We start from the raw sequence: 20,189 nt of genomic DNA on the forward strand, positions 1-20,189 counted from the left end.
CCTGCTCCTCTGATGCTGCTTGGCCTGCTGTGTTCATCCAGCTCTACGCCTTGTTATCTCAGATTCTCCAGCATCGGCAGCCCCCACTGTCTCTAAATCTTCCTTACTGCCCTGTTTTGACATCATCACCTTGATAAATTGTTATGATCTATCTACTTTAATTAGTTTGTACAGTTTTGAATTATTTATTACTTTGGTTAGACACTTGGCATGTGACTCATACCTATCATGTCATTCCAGTCATTTAGTTTGTTTTCAGAACCACCTTATTTTTAATTTTTCTTAAATTATCTCTCTGCCTCATTTAATTGGATTATAGGTCATCTCTTTGCTGGTTATTCAGCTGTTGACACTTTACTCACTGTCTATCCACTCTTGGTCACATGTAGACACTTATTGTCTGACACTCCACTCTCACCAGTTGCATGATCTTTTGACCTCTCAACCCTTGATCTCTCTGCCTATAAAAATTGTGTGTCTATGTGCTCTTCTTTCCCACTGCACCTGACGACGGGGCTGCACTTTGAAAGCTTGTGATTTCAAATAAACTTGTTAGAAATAACCTGGTATCTTGTGACTTCTGACTTTGTCCCCCCCAGTCCAACACCAACACCTCCACATCAATACCTGGAGGAAGCACTGAGGATGGTAAGAGTGCAAAATGTACTTTCTGGAGGGACTTCATCACCAAGACTGACTGAGCTGGTTGAGTCTTAAAGGACATTGCTGCCAGACTAGGTAGTGAGCAAACCAACAAGAGGGGAAAACGTTCCTGGCTTTATTTTCACTAATCTGCTGGCCACAGACAGATGAAAGTATTGGTAAGAGTGACCACTACTCAGTCCTTGCGGATGTGAAGTTCCACCTTCACATTGAAAAATGTTTTCAATTCTGTTAGGAAGCATTATCACTGTGCTAATAGATTGGATACCATCCAGAATAAAGCAGTCCACTTGATTGGTACTACATCCAAAAGCATTCATTCCTTTCCCCCACCAATGCTCAGTGGTAGTAGAAATTCACCAAATTTCTTAAGGCAATCTCTTCCAAACCCACATACATTTCCATCAAGAAGGACAAGGTCAGCAGATACATGGGAACATCACAACCTCTAAATTCCCCTTCAAACTACTCACCATCCTGACTTGGAAATATATTACTGTTCCTTCAGTGTTGCTCGGTCAAAATCCTGGAACTGCTTCCCTACTGCCACTGTGGGCCTATCTATAGGATATGGACTATATTGGTTCAAGAAGACAGCTCACTATTACCTTCTCAAAGATGTGGGCATGGGTATTAAGTGCTGGCTTTGCTAGCCACAGCCAGTTCCCATAAATAAAGTAAAATAGCATTGCTGTGGCTCTGCAGCCAAATGGAGGCCAGGAAAAGGATGGTAGATTTGTTTCTCTGAAGGGCGTCTGTGAACCAAATGAATTCTTACGACAATCATTTTGCGGTATTGATTAAATTAGCATCTGATTCCAGATTTTATGGACTGAAATTCAAATGTTACCATCTGCCTTAGTGGGACTTGAACTCCTGTTTTCAGGGTTTCAGTCTGGGATTTTGGATCACTCGGCTCTTAACGATACCACTTTGCCAAAAACTCCCCTGTCTGCCAGTGCTCAATGTTCACTGTTCACTAATGCCCCTTCAGAGACTGAGCTTTGCCACCTTTACGAGATCTAGCCTCAGTGTGACTCCAGATCTACGCCAAGACATTTTACCTTAACTGCTTAGAAATGGTAACAGCCCAGTTGGTGGTGTCCAATTCCTATGAGATTTTCCAAAAAACCTTACACCAATACATCAAAGGAGCATACAAGATTCTGACAGGGATCAGTAGGAAGGATGTTTTCTCTGGTTGGGTAGATCTAGAATGGGGGTAGTACAATCTCAGAATAAGGTTTACGCAACTGAGTTAGAACTGAAATGAGGAGCAATTTCTTCGGTTAGTGGGTGATGAATCTTTGGAATTCTCTACAACAGAGGGTTGTCCAGGTTCAGGCATTGAGTACATTCATTGAAATTTCTAGATACTAATGGCATTGAGGCATACGGGGATAGTGTGGGAAAATGGAGTTGAGGTAGATTACCAGTCATGATCTAACATAGCAGATCAAGCTGGAGGGGCAGAGTGGCCTTCTTCTGCTCCGATATTCCTATGTTCCAGACAACTATGGATGGGTGTTAAAACTTGCCAATGACTCCAAGGATGAATGTTTAAAGAAATGGTTGGTTAATTCTGTACTGGTTGTACTCTCTTGTTTGTATCATTACAGCACATTGGTGCCAGCTAGGCTTAGTTAGCACCATGTTTATCTCTGAGGGGCAAGGCTTTGTATTCATATCTTGTTCCTGGCTTTAGATATTGTGCCGAACATGACGCCAAATTAAACTAATCCCTTCTGCCTGCCCTTGGCCCATATCCTGCAATTCCTTACATATTCACGTGCTTATCTAAAAATCCCTTCAAAGTCCCCATCGTATCTGCCTCTACCACCACTCATAGCAGCATGTTCCAGACTCCTACCAATCTCTGTGTAAAAAAAAATTGCCCCTCACGTCTCCTTTGAACTTCGCCCCCCTCTCAGCTTAAATGCATGCTCCATAATATTAGACATTTCAACTCTGAGATAAAAATTCTGACTGTCAACCCTATGTATGCATCTCATAATTTTATAGACTTCTATCAAGTCTCCCCTCAGTCCCTGCTGCAGCAGAGAAAGCAACCTGAGTTTTTCCAGCCTTTCCTTATTGCTCATATCCTCTAAACCAGGCAGTATAGAATAGAATCCTACAGTGTGGAACCAGGCCATTTGCTCCATCGAGTCCACGTGACCCTCCAAAGATCATTCAACCCAGCACCCTGCCCCTCCCCCATCCTACACCTGTAACCCTGCATTTCCCATGGCTAATCCACCTCGCCTGCACATCCCTGGACACTATGGACAATTTAGCATTACCAATATACCTAACCTGCACATCTTTGGACTGTGGGAGGAAACCCATACAGACATGGGGAGAACATGCAAACTCCACATAGGTAATTGCCCAAGGGTGGAATTGAACCGGGGTCCTTGGTGCTGTGAAGCAGCAGTGCTAGCCACTGAACAACCGTGCCACCCTTAAAGACAACCTCTTTGAATGTCTTCAATGTACATTTTCTCTGACAGGATTTTTGTTTATCATAGATAGTAGGAACTGCAGATGCTGGAGAATCTGAGATACAAGGTGTAGAGCTGGATGAACACAGCAGGCCAAGCAGCATCAGAGGAAGGCTGACGTTTCGGGCCTAGACCCTTCTTCAGAAAAATCTCATTTTTCTGAAGAAGGGTCTAGGCCTGAAACGTCAGCCTTCCTCTGAAGCTGCTTGGCCTGCTGTGTTCATCCAGCTCTACACCTTATTTTGTTTATCATGTTTTCTTTTGTTGCTTTTTCTTTTCTTGCCACATTTGATCCTTCCCAAATCTTGGCAAACCTCTCCAGCGCCCTCTCCAAAGCCTTCACGTCCTTCTGTAATGTGGCAACTGGATTGTCCATAACAGTCAAGGCTGACACTGTAGTGCAATGCCTAGGAGGTGCTGCATTGCTGGAGATACCATCATTCACAGATGAGACCTCAGTTAAACAGGAGCCTTTTCTGCTCTCTCTCAGTTGGGCATTAGATGCGAACCTGACACATGTTCGCCCTAGTTATCTTGGGTGACATCAAGCTCAACATCACCACAAACAGATTATTTGATTATCAAACTGTCTGTTGTACATCATTACATCAATGACTATACTTCAAAAAACTTCATTGACTATAAACCATTTTGAGAGACCCAGTGATCATGAAAAAGCACTGTATATACACAAGCCTTTCTATCTTTACAGCACTTTATTTTTATGGTGACTCTTAATCAAATGCCAGTTCTATTATTTGCCACATGCTTCCACTACAGTCAAAAGGCCTGAGGTAAAAGCTTTTCTTTATTAACTTTACAAGGCAATAAATTGTAGTTCTTGAATAGGGACTTTATCACACAGTGTCCTTCAGTTCTTTACATTTCCATAAGAACTTATAAGGCATGACATTCTTGTCATGTCATTCGCCAGGGTATAACCTTCAAATTTGATTTTGGCTGTTCAGCGATCATCTCAGAATGCCTCTCTTCACACCAAGGGGATAACTGCCTCAAATTGTCAGTGGGAGGCACAACAGAAAACTTCGAAATGGAGGTTGTTAGGGGTGTTGTGGGTTGGTGAAGGTAATTTATCAATCAGGAATCATTTAAATGAAGGCTCGAGCAATGAAGTTGAGGGTCTGAATGGCCTGTGCCCTATGACAGTACACCAAACAAGCCATTGTATAACTGGATGTTGCACTAACCTGGGCACAAGGCAATGTTGCAGATTTTTGTTTGGGACTCTGGTCCGTCACAAGCCCGCCCACCATACTGAGGAGAAATGCATGACCTTGATCTTGTCCTTTGACCTCTGCCGCAAGTGAATGAACACAAGCTCCAGGGTGACCAGTCTTCCCAGACGCCATGCACTACAACAGAACAAAAGCAGTTTGTAAAAGCAGACGTTAGATTTAACAGCCTTAAGATGAATTTTTAAAAAATGAGGTGAGTTTTTAAGGCTGCTCAGACATTATGTGAAGGTGAGGAGGAGATATAGATCAGTGGTTGGGGATGTACAGCACATTGCTGTTATCCTACGCCACATACTGCTCCATGTCTGCCATTTCCCCATCATCACACTCCCAGAAGATGCATCAAGGTGGGGGCAAAGTTTACACAGATGCACCTAGAATGATTGGGAAGAAAAGTAGTGGCATACTCATACAAGTGCCTGTCATATACAAGCTCAGTGCGGTGCATATGCTCAGTTCTGGGCCAGGATTCCCAGTGGTTTGGAAACAGATCTTCCACCTGCTCCCAGTCAGGGAATGGTAGTCTCCTGACACAATAAACAAAACAAACAATGCAAAAAAGAACCATTTCTTTCATGTGGTCTGAGAAGCCTAACAATGACAACTTTACCACGAAGAATACCTGAAGTCTCCTTTCAATGTGAATAATATTGAATAACAATAAATATAAATCAATGCACACAGGTCAAGTAGTTAATATTTTACAGAACTGTATTAAATGATTATATACTGTAAGAGGCAGAAGTTCTAATTTCTTGTTTAAAAATGTGATAAGTTGCTCTTTAACCAAGAAAAAGGCATCATTCCCGGTGCCCACACATTAACATCAATTAGAGATGAATGGAAAATGCCTACAGTGCCAGTATACGGCCTTTACCAACAATTTATCCCGAGGGAGAGCTTTACAATCTCGTTGTATAGACACTGAAATGTCAAACAATTCTCCACAGGGATAAATAGGAAGAACCAACAAACAGCCCTGGAGGCAGTCACTCATTCATCCTCCTCCTGGGTGGGAAGCAGTATTGGCAGAGGCCTAGCTGTAAAACTTCAGCCTGGATTTCTAGACAGAAAAGGGGTCAATGCACTGCAAAGCCATAGAAACATGAGGGGAATAAATTAAATTATAACCAAAACAGGGCCATTAAGTGGGAAATGATGGTGCAGTAGTAATATCACTGGACTTGAATTCAAAGGCCCAGATCTGGAAACATCTGTTCAAATGGCATCTGGTAGAATTTAAATTGAAATTTAAAAAAAAATCTAGACGCAATAAGCTAGTCACAGATAAATGGTGCAATGAGGTCATGATAGAAACCTACCTACATGGTTCACTAATGTCCTTTCGGGAAGGACGTCTGCCATCTCTACTTGTGACACCAGATCCACAGCAATGTGGTTGACTCTTAATTATTCTCTGAAATGGTTGAGCAAACCATTCAGTTCAAGAGCAGTTAGTGATGGGTGACAAAATACTGGCCTTGCCAAAAATTATCAAGAGCAAGAACAAGAGGGCATAGATTTAAAGTGATGTGCAATAGAAGCAGCGTGATATGAGGAAAATCTTTTCCACATGGTGAGTAGTTAGTATATGGAATGCATGGTCTGAAAATGTGGTGAAGACAGGTTTAATTGAGGCATTCAGGAGAGCATTGGACCATTATGTGAATAGAAATAGTGTACAAGGATTCGGGAAAAAGACAGGAGACTGGCATTGAGTAATTATGTTCGTTTGAAGAGCTGGTCTAAGCACAATGGACCAAATGGCTTCCTTCTGCACCGTAACAATTCTGTAATTCAGTTCTGTGATTCTTGCCTATGATGCCCACGTGCTATGAAAGAATAAAGAAAGTTGTTGCTTGTCATACATTCCTCTCCCAGTAATACTGCAGATATGCCTTGCCGTTACACTGAAGTATGGCCCAAAGGATGTCACAAGTCAAGATTGTAACAAGGTCAGCCAAGTGGACATAGAGTATGAATTCCTTGATGCTGGCTATTTGGTCCAATCAGGGAGCCCTGGCTGACAGATATGAAGATGCATGTCAGGCATCCTGTTCACTCTGAGAGCTGGTTCTGAGGGAGATGGATCAGCATCAAAGACTCTCCACATGTAAATAAATGGCGACTTGGTGACGGGATACCAGCCTCTCTGGACTTATTTCAGAGGTAATTGTTTGTTAAGCATTGGAACTTAGAGGTATGACAAAACATTTTTGAAACTAGATTTTCAAAGACAAAGCATGAGGAGGAGAAGGTAAAGGAATTATGACTTGAATCCCAAAATTGCAGGGGCGAAATGTTTGAAAGTCAGGTGGGATGTAATTTTTAGGAATGGATGTTGGCAGGGTGGTTAGGACTTGCATTCAGTGAGCACAGGTCAGGCCATGAAATTAGTCAGATTTTTCGACAAGTACAAGGATCTTGATTGGCTGTATTTTTTAAACCATTCTTCTAATCCGCAATAACCACATACAAGACCAACATTTGTTGTCCATTCCTAATCGCCCTTGAATTTTGAAGTTCTGTAAGTCATTTCAGAGTCAACCACATTGCTGTGGGTCTGGAGTCATAAATAAGGATGGGCAGACTTCCTTCCCTAAGGAACATTAGTGAACCAGATGGATTTTTTTAAATGACAGTTTTACAGTACCATTTTTGAGATAACCTTTTCAGATTTTATTACTTGAATTTCATCAGCTACTAAAACAGGATGTGATCCCAGGTCCCCAGAGCTTCAGCTTCTCAATTACTAGTGCAGTGACATAACTATTCTGCTACCATCTTCCTGCTGTGATCAGATAGTAATCAAAATTATATCCATTGCATATTACAGCACAAGTGAAAGGCATCGTATCACGCATCAATGTTTCTCTCAGGTACATAAAAGACTCCGTGGAAAGTCCAATATTAGCTAAAATGATTCAATCAGTAGACATCAGTCCCACACAGTATCTAAACTGTAATTCAGCACTGAACATGCAGTACACTTAGCCAATCCTACACAAATGTCATTATTGCTTAGTTGAAAGTGATGCTATGAGCCATCAAGAAATAGGAACAAAACATGGGAAATGTCTCTAAACAGAGCCTATTTCATTGCAGTAGCGCCCTATCACTGTTGGATTCTTTCCCCTCTGGATTGCAGTCCACAGCTGTAATTCAGCCACCTGAATGGTAATAATGTGTCAATCTGAATGCTGAGGTATGGTGGGCTATTCAACAGAAAAAGCATCACACCGGAACCTGATCCTGCTCTCCACAAATATGCATGCATGCCTTTCCAGCAGGGGTCACCTCCAGTCAACTGCCCCTACTTTCTCCCCAGCCCACAAGAGTGCCCAATTTCAGTCTCCTTATTTTCTTCCAAGCTGACAGAGCTATTTTTGTTTTAGAAATAGTAGGAACTGCAGATGCTGGAGAATCTGAGATAACAAGGTGTAGAGCTGGATGAACACAGCAGGCCAAGCAGCATCAGAGGAGCAGGAAGACTGATGTTTCGGGCCTAGACCCTTCTTCAGAAATTTCTGAAGAAGGGTCTAGGCCCGAAACATCAGCTTTCTGAAGAAGGGTCTAGGCCCGAAACGTCAGCCTTCCTGCTCCTCTGATGCTGCTTGGCCTGCTGTGTTCATCCAGCTCTACACCTTGTTATCTCAGAGATATTTTTGTGACCTGTGTTCACCAACAAGACCACTGAGTAAGCCTTTGCTTCTGGTGTGCATGCTTATATGTTGTTGGGTGTATCTAGGCCAAAATAATCAAACATAATGACAGTCAGCAGCCCCACACATCCAGGTGATCCTTGATTTAGTTATCTTTTGTGCTTAATATCAAATTTTCAATCTTATACTTCTGAGACTGGCTGGTATAGAAGGCGTATGGTAATAAAGAACTTCCTTGTGTCTTGTAGCAGAAACATGAGGCGAGACAGATCAATTTTATGCCAACCTGCCACCCTCGCTTCCTTGGAACCATGCAAGGGCCACCTATGCTTCTGAAATAAACAGTGATTGAAAGACAAAATACTGAAAAAAGCCAGTGTATATATTTTTAATTGTGGCCAAAGGGCTCATGCGGAAACACTACTGTCATATGAAAAACCCATTTATCCCAAAGATAATTGGGCGGATTGGCCATGGAAAATGCAGGGTTACAGGGATAGGGTAGGGGTTCAGTCTGGGTGGGATGATCTTAGGAAGGTTGGTGCGGACTCAATGGCCTGAATGGCCTGATTCCACACTGTAGAGATTCTATGATTTGATGATATGAGATTATGTTCATTGGAAGCAACATGACAAATAATGAAATTGAAATTTGGCTTTGTTCTGAAGAGGGCACTGAGCCTCCACTTAAATGCTTCAAATCATACAGAGTAATATCATGTGAACTGCAATGGTTAGAGAAGAAAGTTACTTCTTCGGGACTAGTGGAGACTAGGACCGGGGTACCAGTATCAATGGCGCTTCCTCTGCCAACGCCCATGGCCAAGGAAAAAATGCAAAGCAACATTGCACTCAGCTGGGCAAGGCTTCTCTAGTGGCAGGGTGCGTGTGAGGAGTTCAGGGTAGCATCAATTATCCTGTGCTGCAACATCTCCACCAAGGATAGTAGGAGCCCACGTTGCTTGCTGGGCAAGTGAATTGCCACCTCTCTGCCCAAAATTGGACATTTTATACTTAATTAAACATGAACTTGTGTGACTAGTAAATGACAAGGTCAGGCAATTGTAACATTTGAAATATATAAGAGACCATTTATGCACTTGGGATAAATGCAAATTAATTCCACCAGCTCTATGTTCTATTCTTGTACAGGGAGTCTGACCTGAATGCTCTGACAGTTCAAAGCATCCATCACCATTAAATATATTTTTTTCATTCATGCTTTTGCTTTTCTATTTCTCTCCCCCCACCCCACCCCACCCCAAGCACCAAAAGTTCCGGTGTGTGTCAATGTCGACCTTCAGTAATTATGGCCCGTGAGTTTGAACACAATGAGTCATTTTAAGATATACAAACAATCACTATCTGGCAACATTGCAACAGCAGCTGTACCCCAACCAGTTAGTAGCAATATCACAATGTGAAAACTATTCAGTTTTTGCAAAGCAGCACTGAAATAAATAAATATATAGATAAAGCTAAACAGGCTTCTGCACAGCTGCTGACAAGAAATATTCCAATTTACCTGATGTTTTCGCTGAAACAGTGTGATCTGTCGACTGTCCTAATTGGAAGCAATGAGCTTTCCTAGCCACCTTCTTTATGTAGGTTTCATGAAACCTCGTCAAAACCAAACCCATCATTGCAGTGCTAATCTTAAAATAATTTCTGACTTTCACACTGTTTTAAGCTTATCATAGGTAAAATGTCTCAACATTTCGTATACTGAATTAAAGAAAAAGGTAAATAGGAGAAAAATGCAGGAATTTGAAAATAATTTTGGTCGTCTTGTCTGTATTGAGTCACATAATTAAACATCCATATTTTTACTCATCCATTACTAACACTACCTGGACAGAGGGCAGTGTTATTGCAAACCCTTGATTCTCTTAAAGGCACACTGCACAGAATCCCGTAAGATGATACACAAGCTCTGGTTCGCACCTGCGACCCTTGACCACATGTTACTGAACACATACTCCACTGGGTCCATTCTTCTGTAACAGGGTCTCCTGTATGTAAAGAATGACATAGCAATCATTAAACAGCACAAATTCCATTGTCAATAGCACAATAACAGTGCCAAGGATAGCCAGGACTGATACAGTCTGCAACCAGTCAACTAGTTATTATAACCGTGAAGAAATTGTATTGAGCAGGTGTCAGATTTTTAACTACCTCTGAAACTCTCATCTATTACTTCCGAATTGATGGGGTCTGATTACAAACACATATTATTTAGCTGCTGAACGGATATATGAAACACCTTGGGACTCTTAGTGGGAACTATCCATATTTTCAAGCTGAAAAAGACTTTCTATAGATACCTAATCAAATGCATGTAAAAGGAGGCTTTCCAAACTGGAAGTTGTGATGCTAGGGTCCGTGATATGAAGTTTTGGGGTGGGAAGGTCCGCGGCAGTAGTGGCTACCATGGAGTTCGAAACAGCCATGCTCCCACTCCAGCAGGTCCTTCCTCTCTCTCAGGGGTTGTGAAAATTTTCAAACCTTGAAATGGGACGACAGTAAGATAAAGTTTGGAAAGTGCTGCTTATGAACTTCATTGGTCTGTTTGAATACTTTCACATACCTTGTTTCCTGGCCATTGAAGTTGTACTCTGTGATGTGTCAAAATTCTGAAATTTCCACCCCAAAAGCAATGTGAATCTACCTATACCACATGGACCTAACGGTTCAATAAGGCAGCTCACCACTACCTTCTCAAATGCAGGTGGGTCTGGGCAATAAATGCTGACCCAGTCAGCAATCCCCACATCCCATGATTGATTTATTTTTAAAACCCAAATGATTGGAGCTAGCCTCCCTGACATTGGGTAAGGGTTGTGGGAGGAGAGGGCAATTAGTTACAAGGGGAGGAAAGAGAATCTCCCATCGTTTCCTTTCTGAATCAGACAGAATTATACTTTTGTGTTTGCTTTTCCCAAATACAAATATATAATTGCAGGCTAACAGCCAATGTGTATATCAACTCAGGAGTCCCAGGCCACTTAGAATGGGAACCTCATTTACAATTGAGAAATAATGTCATGACAGCATTAATGGAGGTCAGAAAACAAGCATTGCAGGAGATAATGACATCTCCAAGGGCCTCTTGGTGGCATTGTCTGAATCCTGTGAGCACTTTAATGAAAGTTATTCCTGAATTGTGAAACTAGTCATTATGTACCTACTAAGTATGTATTTTGAATCTTAAAAAATCTAAATTGTATTCAAATGCACTGACACATTAATTGCAAGGTTATCAGCTGTCCTGTGCTTTGCTGCATCGTTATCTTTGCAAGTCCTGAAACAAGTTATTCAAAGCACAACAAGAAGTAGGGCCTGTTTCTCCTACAACCATATAATCAACACATCTAGCTTTAATAGGGAAGGAGCAAAGAGCTTTTGAAGAAGATCACAGCATATACTTTTAATCCTTCTTATTTCAAATTCCTCGCACCCTCCATGCTGTTACTTAAGATTGGAAGTATGGTTTTAGCATCACAGGGGCAGGGTAGCACAGGTCACCTGCCAGTCACAGAAAACAATGCACGTCATTGAATGTCCCAAACCAAACATCAAGTATTAGCCACGGCTGGGGGGTTGATCTTGGGTGTTTGTGCACTGGAAAGCAGAACAGAAAATGTTAAGGATACCCAACAGGCCATAGACATGTTAGTGCAATGGGAGGGCAAGTGGCAAATGAAATTTAATGCAGAGAAATGTGAACTGATTCATTTTGGGATGAAGAACACAAAGAGACAAAAGAAAGTCTGCAACTCTAGAAGTTACTGGAGCAGAGGACCTGGAGTACACATGCAAATGTAATCCTTGGCTTTATAAATAAAGATATGGAGTACAAAAGCTGAAGTTATGTTCGACTTGCATTAAATACAAATTTGGCCTCAACCAGAGTGTTGTTTTGGATGCCACATCTTAGGGTGTGATGACATCAGAGTGGATGCAGAGGAGATTCACGAGAATGGTTCTGATGATGAGGAACTTTAGTTACATGAATGGATTGGAGAAGCTGGGATTGTTCTCTTGGAAAAGATTGAGAGGAGATTTGATAGAGGGGTTTGAACACATGAGGTGTCTGGGCAGTGCAGATACAGCAATGTTGTTTGTGGAAGGATCAAAAGCCAGAGCACAGTTATTTAAGACAATTTGCAAAACAAGCAATGGCAAAAACAATGTTAAAATGCTTATTGTAGGGAGGGATTAGGATCTGCAATACACTGCTGAGAGTGTAGTGGAGGTAAGCTCAATCAAGGCACTCAAAACAGAATTGGATTAATAATCTTGAAAAGAAGAATTTGTAGGGCTATAAGGAGAAGGTAGGGCAGTAGCACTAGACAAACTTTACAGAGAGCAATAGCCTCTTTCTGCTTTGTAACCTTTCTGTGATTCTATAATTCTGCAACTCTAGAGTTTACTGGAGCAGAGGACCTGGGAGTAGATATGCAAATGTAATCCTTGGCTTCATAAAGTGGCACAGTGGCTCAGTGGTTAGCACAGCTGTCTCACAGCGCTAGGGACCCGGGTTTGATTCCACCCTTGGGTGACTGTCTGTGTGGAGTTTTCACATTGTCCCTGCATTTGCATGGGTTTCCTTCCACAGTACAAAGATGTGCAGGCTAGGTGGATTGGCCATGCCAAATTGCCTGTAGTGTACAGGGATGTGTAAATTAGGGGGATGGTTCTGAGTGGGATGCTCTGAGGTTCGGTGTGGATTTGTTGGGCTGAAGGGCCTGTTTCCAAACTGTCAGGATTCTATGATGATAAATAAAGATATGGAGTACAAAAGTTGAAGTTATGTTTGACTTGCATTAAATACAAATTTGGCCTCAACCAGAGTGTTGTTTTGGGTGCCACATCTTAGGGTGTGATGACATCAGAGTGGATGCAGAGAAGATTCGCGAGAATGGTTCTGATGATGAGGAACTTTAGTTACATGAATGGGTTGCAGAAGCTGGGATTGTTCTCTTGGAAAAGAAAAGATTGAGAGGAGGTTTGATAGAGGTTTTAGATCAGTTAGCATGTGTAAAGTGAGAGACATGTTATTACACGTTGAGCTTCCGCATTTCTGCAGATGGAAAGATCTTTCTGTTCCAATGAAAGGTTCAAGCACAAGTAAGTCTTTCTCCTTTTCAGATGCTGATTGACCTCTCTAGATATCATGGGATGCATTTTGTTATTTCACATATGCAGTTTTCTTTCTATATTTATTAGCAGTCCACAGGAAGCTGTCCGTTAATTAGATTTAATAAGCAGAACAAAAAAGCACTAAAACAAAACAGTGATTAAACAAAGACAGCAAACGTAACACTGAAAAAGATATCTTCTTTTGAAATTATAAAAAAAAGTTTCCATTTTTACATAAGCCTGGTAGAAAAATTGAACCAAGCCAAGACCATTATTTCTGATAAATATTTATACAAATCTTCACTGGACAAGGAAGAGATGGAAGCTAGGAACAGACTGTTGGTAACCCATCTATCTTGGGACTGAACAAATAGGATTCCTTTATTTATATGTAAGACGAAGATTAGTGTCTAGAAAGTACAGTTGGCATTATTAATCTCTTTACATGCCATCCCTGTGCCTAGTTTAAATGATACGTTAGTTGATTTCAAAGCATCCATTCCTTAATATCATTGACAGTCATGTCCAGGTTTGGAAACAGTCAAAAAATGGCAAAGGCAGATGTATCTCTCTGTCTTTTTTTTTCTGTTTCTCTCTTACGCTTCTTCAGGAACATTAATCATTATTACTCTAATCCAATCTGTTTCTTTCATGTACCGTTACTGTCAGGGATTTAACCAAAATTATTTATTTATTCTTTCAGGGATATAAGTGGCAAAGCCAGCATTTCTTATCCATCCCTGACTGTCCCTGAATGGTGTGGCTTGCTCAGCTATTCCAAAGGGCACCCACACTGCTATGATTCCAGAGTCACTTGTAGGTAAGACCAGGTGAGGTTGGAAGATTTCCTTCTGCAAAGAATATTAGTGAACCAAATAGAGGTTTCATAACAATCAATAGCAATTTTATGGTCACTATTGCTGAGACTAGCTTCATATTCCAGTCTCTTTTTTAATTAGTTGAACTTAAATTCCACCAGCTACAATATTGGAATTGAATCTGTGTCCTCAAAGCATTAGTCTGTACTTCTGAATCACTAGTACAGTGACATTACTGTTATTTTACTGCCTTCTCTTGTCCTTAGGCATATATTTAAGTAGTCAGGGGAGAGACTAGACAAGAGTCACTAGACAAGAGAAATTGCAACTCTTAATATTTCCAAAGTGCATGTGATATTTCAGAACGGTGATGTGCATTAATTTGTTGCTTAAGTTATTTAGGGGAAACAATGTAGTGAAACAGTAATAACATCAAAGTAATGATGCAGTCCTTGTTCTTGCTATGTCGTCTGCTGAAGAATTGTAATTTCAATAACTGCCATTCTTTCATTGGTTTGGCAGAGGACTTGAATTTTATTAAAATGTAAACACCTCTAAGAGATGTTCCTTGTGATCAATTACAGTTTGAATTTCTTCCTGGCACATCATTTTAAAGTTTAAGTCTTCAGTAACTGGTGCTAAATGAATTTAACTTCTGTTACAACAGTAAACAGTACAAACAATAACGGCACACATCTTAATGCAGGTAAACATGGCACAGGATCTCTTCTCCATTCGACGTAATATCTCTGTTTATGCCACAACTGCAACATTGAAAAGTTTGAAGATAATAAATCTGCAAAAAATGATTTTGCATCGTTTTAATGAAAACCATAATGAGGAGGCTGGTTATTAAATTGGGGTCTTGTGCTAAGACTAATTACAGAAAGTACAAAACAGTTTTATTTGAATACATTTATATGCCTCACAGGTCTAATGCAGCGACAAAACATACAATGAACACCAGCAGTGTTACACACCAGTGCTGAACACAATGTAGTAGTCCCTTGCAGTGAATTAGAAGCATTCTCATTTCCTTGGAACTATTTGTCAACAACTATTGAAGCACAGGCATGATGAAATGAAACACTAAATGCAAAAAACATGCAAAATAAAAAATACACATATTTTCATTTGAAAATCCTGATTATTTGCCCTCCACTCCTCCTCCCTTGCAACCTTTAGAACTTCCTGGAAGTGACTGACTATGACCCAGCCTCTTCTAGACAGGGTGTAACACCAGTTTGAACACATGGCCTCTTCAGAATATTTGAGTTTTACTCAATGACTGCTTGGCAGGAATGGATCTTCTACTGAGACCTGCTAACTTTATCACTGGCCTCCTCTCTCTTTGGTCCTTCATCACCTCCTTTCTTCTTGCTCCTAACTCCTAGAAGGCCAACCATTTTCATTCTTTGAATGATAAAGGAAGCCTGAGTGCCAGATGGCCAGGAGCCTGAAAATGAAGTGAATTGACCGGGAATGTAGATGGCCCATCATTAACACAATTAAATATTAATATTGAAAACACTTCACGTTTCAATAATTCTAAGTTGACCATTTCAATGAACATGAGTGCAATAAATTCTTTATTGAAAATAATAATGAAGATGAGATGGTATATTAATCAGAAATAAGTTGAAGAAAGCCTTTCGTGCAGCATAAGATTAGCAAATGAAAAGTTGTTTGAGATTGGGAATCCGTTCATCCCCTGTAACTAAGGAATAAGGGCCAGATTACCCTCAAATACATAAAAGAAAACATTACCACGTTGAACAAACCATCCGCTTCTGATTGGTCATACAGTGTTGACTATTCAGTGGAGGTAGAAAATACGACAGCTTGCGTAGGTTTTTTTGAATTGATGAACATGATACCGTAATCAAAATCATCTGAATTGGAACAGATATAATATTCCTTTTGGAATCTTTTCACGAATGCTCGCCAACATCAAATGAGTCCTTCGAAAGTTCTGATAGCATGCACTTTTTAGCACCTTAACAGTGAATGCTGAGTGACAACACGGATGGTAGCAGAGAATCTGGGAATAATTTTAACCTAACTCTTTGGGTGGAACTCCCACAAAATCAGGTAGACCACAAGCTTTACACTTCAGCTAATATTAACTTCAACTGAGAATAAAAGCAAACTGGCTGTCAAACCAGCATTGCACTTGATCCCATCATTTACCCGATGGGTAGGTCAGGTTAAAATCGCACCCAGTGTGAATGCTTTGAAGGTCTATGATGTGTTGAAGACAAGGGTTTCCCTGGGCATCTAAGGCAAAGAGAATGAAGAGCCCTAAGCCTTTGTAATCACCCAAATAAACATTAACTTCCGATTGAAGTGAACACCTTCCAAGTTTTGTTCATTGTTTTTGTAAAACTAGTGGAAACCCCTGTGAATAAGTAATACTTGAATGCTCACATGCAATGGTGTGGTGTTTTGATTAATATTAAATCTGAGCTTCCAAGATGCAGTTGCTAATTATTGTACAGCCACTGACTTGAAGATAGTTCTAGCTATTTTTGGGTAACTGATTGTAAAGAAAACGGTTAATGTACAAGAAATGTCATCTGCACAATTGAAATTTAAAAGAAAAACTCTATGAAAACATGCAGTGGATTTGTTATATTGATAAAATGAAGACAGGAATATAACTATTGAATTAATTACCAGTATGTGGCATAATTTTACCAGCATCAGCTTGTTCCTGAGGGACCTTTCTCTCATGAACTGATCGAGTTCGCTGACTTTTTATTGTGTGATCTCCCATCAATCCATATTCTAAGGACAGAATAGAGGTTTATGAAAGGTGTGCCATTGCATAATTCATACATTTACATTTGTATTTTACTCATTCTTACTGATTTTAATCACAACGTATGAACAAAACAGGTACAGAATCTGTTGTTACTCAATGTGGTAAAAATTACAAATGCACTTTCTATTTTTTTGATGATGGCTTGGGGTTGGGAATCTCCTTTGTATGCTGTGCAGAGAGAAAGAGCGAGGGCTGCGAACCACTCCTTTGTGAACAGGTTGGCAAATTTCTGTATGCATATTTTACATGAGGAATACAGGAATAATAGACAATTTAGTCCTTTGAGATTTGGCCTTTGTAAAATTAAAACAGTGTGTCAAAAAAAGAACTGAGAAATATATTCACATACTCTTGGTCAGGTGGTTTTCAGGGAGTAATCCTTTTTGGTGTAATGTTAAACTGTGAGGGACAGGAGCAAGTGGTGTAAGTTATCCATGCATGCCTATAGTGATTTGGTAGTTAATTTTTAAAAACGTTTTCATGGGGTGTGCACATCACTGTAGAGGCTAATATTTGTTGCACAACCCTAATTGCCTTTGAACTGAATGGCTTGCTCTGCCATTTCAGAGGGATGTTAAGAGTCAGCCACACTGCTGTGGGTGTGGAGTGGTGTGTAGAACAGACCAGGTAAGGACGGCTGATTTCCTTCTCTAAAAGGCATTAGTGAATCAGATAGATTGTTACAACAATTGATGGCCACAATGACTGAAACTAGCCTTCAATTCCATCATCTGTTGAAGAAGCATTAACTGGACCTCTAGATTACTAGTCCTGGGTCATTACCATTAATCTTTTATTGACTGTAGTTCGCTGAATATTAGTTAAATTCTCTGTTGGGACACTTACTTCTTCGTCCCCCTGTTATTCTCACTTGCTTTGAAAGTAAAAGCCTTGGTCAGTACTTGCCAAGTCATTGAAAACTGAGAATCAAGCAGCTGTTGATTTGTTTCAAGCCAGGTTGTCTCTAATGATTGAGACCAATTTGATCCATGTTAAATAAGAACTCAAAGCCTGTTTATGAGATGCAAGTTCAACAATGCCTAATGTGGATGACACACAGGCACCTGCACAAAAATATGCTGAGACAGCTTTACATTTGAAGGACTTTTACATCAAATGCACAGAATAGTCTGCTTTTTCGCAGAGACAGGCCCTTCCTTTCATTCATCTCATTCTGTCAATTTATCTTTCTATTACTCTCTCCCTCATCTTTATCTAGCTTGCCCTTACATACATCAATTAAATTCACTTTATTTAAAGTTAATTTCAGTCCGGATCTGCATTAATTTAGCATTCAGTCTCTTAAGGATGCACTGCAACTTGTGCCTAATTCTGTCCAAATAGTATGGGCAGATGGGAGGCTTATGTGTAGAATCCTGCCTGTGTAAACAAAGAGTTTGAAAGATAATGCTATCATGTGGGGAAACTACCTCTTGTTATAAGAAATTAAATGAAGGGGAGATAACATTCCCTATTTTTTTTGTCGAGTACAGTGTTAAATGTGTCTTGGGAATTCGACTGAAAGCAGGCAATTGTGGAACAGAGAGAAAACACCCGCCAGTGGTCAGAGTAAACAGGAAAATATAGATGGAATCTCAACTTATAAAAATGGGCAAGTTTGATGACAAATAGTATGTGCTGAGAGTGGAGACATTTAAAAATCTCCGGTACTGACACTTGTCAGAATCATCTGAAAAAGGAGTTTAACAGAAATGTTTTTCTTTCTTTTCTGTCCTTTGCTCCAGCAATCTATCAAACTTGTATTGCTGAGCATTGGCGACTGTAAGCTACATATTAATTTGCCTGATCTTTTGGGATAGGATTGGTAGGATGAATGGCAGATCGCCGATGCTGACTGAAAATGAGGCAGCACGTAAAATACGTGTGCACAGCCTGAATTGCAATGTGGTTTGGAGCTTGTCCAAACTGAGCTGCTATTTATTGTATGCCTTTGGTGAATGGCAGGAGACCCAAGTAATATTCTGAAGGAAGTATATCCTCCAGGTCATCTTCCCTTGTTTAAGATGCAGTCTCTGTCAAAGAGAAGTTGCACCAGTGAGCTGCAGACTGTGAAAGTGATGCCACCCTAGATGCACTGGTCAGTGAGGTACAAGACAATGAGGTACAATACATCTGTTGGAGGTTGTTGAGATTGAGTAGGGAATGAGGGCACATGAACAGGGGAGTTAATTGTTTAGCGTTTTGTTCCCAGGACATGGCAGTGCTGATGGAATAGGGTTAAAGATCCTAAAGAGTGAATGCAGTGCCACATATCACATCCTGTCACCCTGCACACCTCTCATTCTTCTTGATTCACCACATCCCCATTACCTCATACCTAAATGAACACACTCCAATCTTGCCAACAACATGTTCACATCTGTTCGGCTCTGCAGATCTATGCATGGCTGCTCTATCACCCAAACACATTAACACATACTCAGCTAAGATAACAAGGTGTAGAGCTGGATGAACACAGCTGGCCAAGCAGCATCAGAGGAGCAGGAAGGCTGACGTTTCGGGCCTAGATCCTTCTCTAGAAATGTCTAAGGATGCCTACCCTGAAGAAGTTACCCTCCTCCCTCTCTAAGGATTCCTACCCTGAAGAAGTTACCCTCCTCCCTCTTTTAACCCCACTGCGAAGCCTCTTCTAAGGATGCCTACCCTGAAGAAGTCACCATCCTCCCTCTTCTCCAGCATCTGCAGTTCCTACTATCTCTAACACATACTCAGCGACAATCTGCCCCTTCCCGGAGGAGGAGGACACCCACAACAATGGATACTGGGGGACCAGCATGCCTGCCTAGCCACAGAATCACCTGGGAATGGTATATCCAATTATTAGCACAAGTGCCATATGACCAGTGCCCAGAGCTGGTGGGACCACCCTTGGCAACTGAAAATCGCAATATTATGCACCCTCTCCACTCACCCTTCCCTCTCATCCTGGAAGGAGCCACCAAACAGAAACAGAAACAGACTGTTGACAAGCCACTTAGAAGCCACCCTATGTTCCCTCACCCCTCATCTACATTCAGATAGTCATGACCTGCTGGCTGCTTGGCTCCTGCAACCTCACAAACAAGACAAAAGAAAATTCTGAAGGAGGGGAACTACCCCTTGATGTATTTATTTGAGGAGGAGAGGTTGAACAATTTGTGCTGAGATACATTGACATTTAGAAAAAAAGAGAGGTTATCCTATTAAAATAAACAAGATAACATAACACCTGAATGTTGAGATGAGATAGTCTAGAAGGAGGCAGAATGTGTCTCTCAGTTAAGACAGAGATAACGAGTGGTTCATACTCTCAGATG

The 20,189-nt window shown here is 40.8% G+C and overlaps 1 protein-coding gene across 1 annotated transcript in view; it reads right to left on the reverse strand.

The window, feature by feature from the left end:
* Positions 1–20,189, reverse strand: part of adgrb3 (adhesion G protein-coupled receptor B3) — a 739,829-nt gene that overhangs the window by 403,816 nt on the left and 315,824 nt on the right. Inside the window, exons 4-6 of the mRNA XM_048596949.1 lie at positions 16,725–16,835; positions 9,936–10,097; positions 4,376–4,540 (exon numbers count right to left, since the gene is read on the reverse strand). Coding sequence (XP_048452906.1) covers positions 4,376–4,540; positions 9,936–10,097; positions 16,725–16,835 — 438 coding nt within the window. The remainder of the gene's footprint in view (positions 1–4,375; positions 4,541–9,935; positions 10,098–16,724; positions 16,836–20,189) is intronic.

This window comes from Rhincodon typus, chromosome 5 (genome assembly GCF_021869965.1).
Source record: "Rhincodon typus isolate 14 chromosome 5, sRhiTyp1.1, whole genome shotgun sequence".
In the NCBI taxonomy this organism is placed as follows: Eukaryota; Metazoa; Chordata; class Chondrichthyes; order Orectolobiformes; family Rhincodontidae; genus Rhincodon; species Rhincodon typus.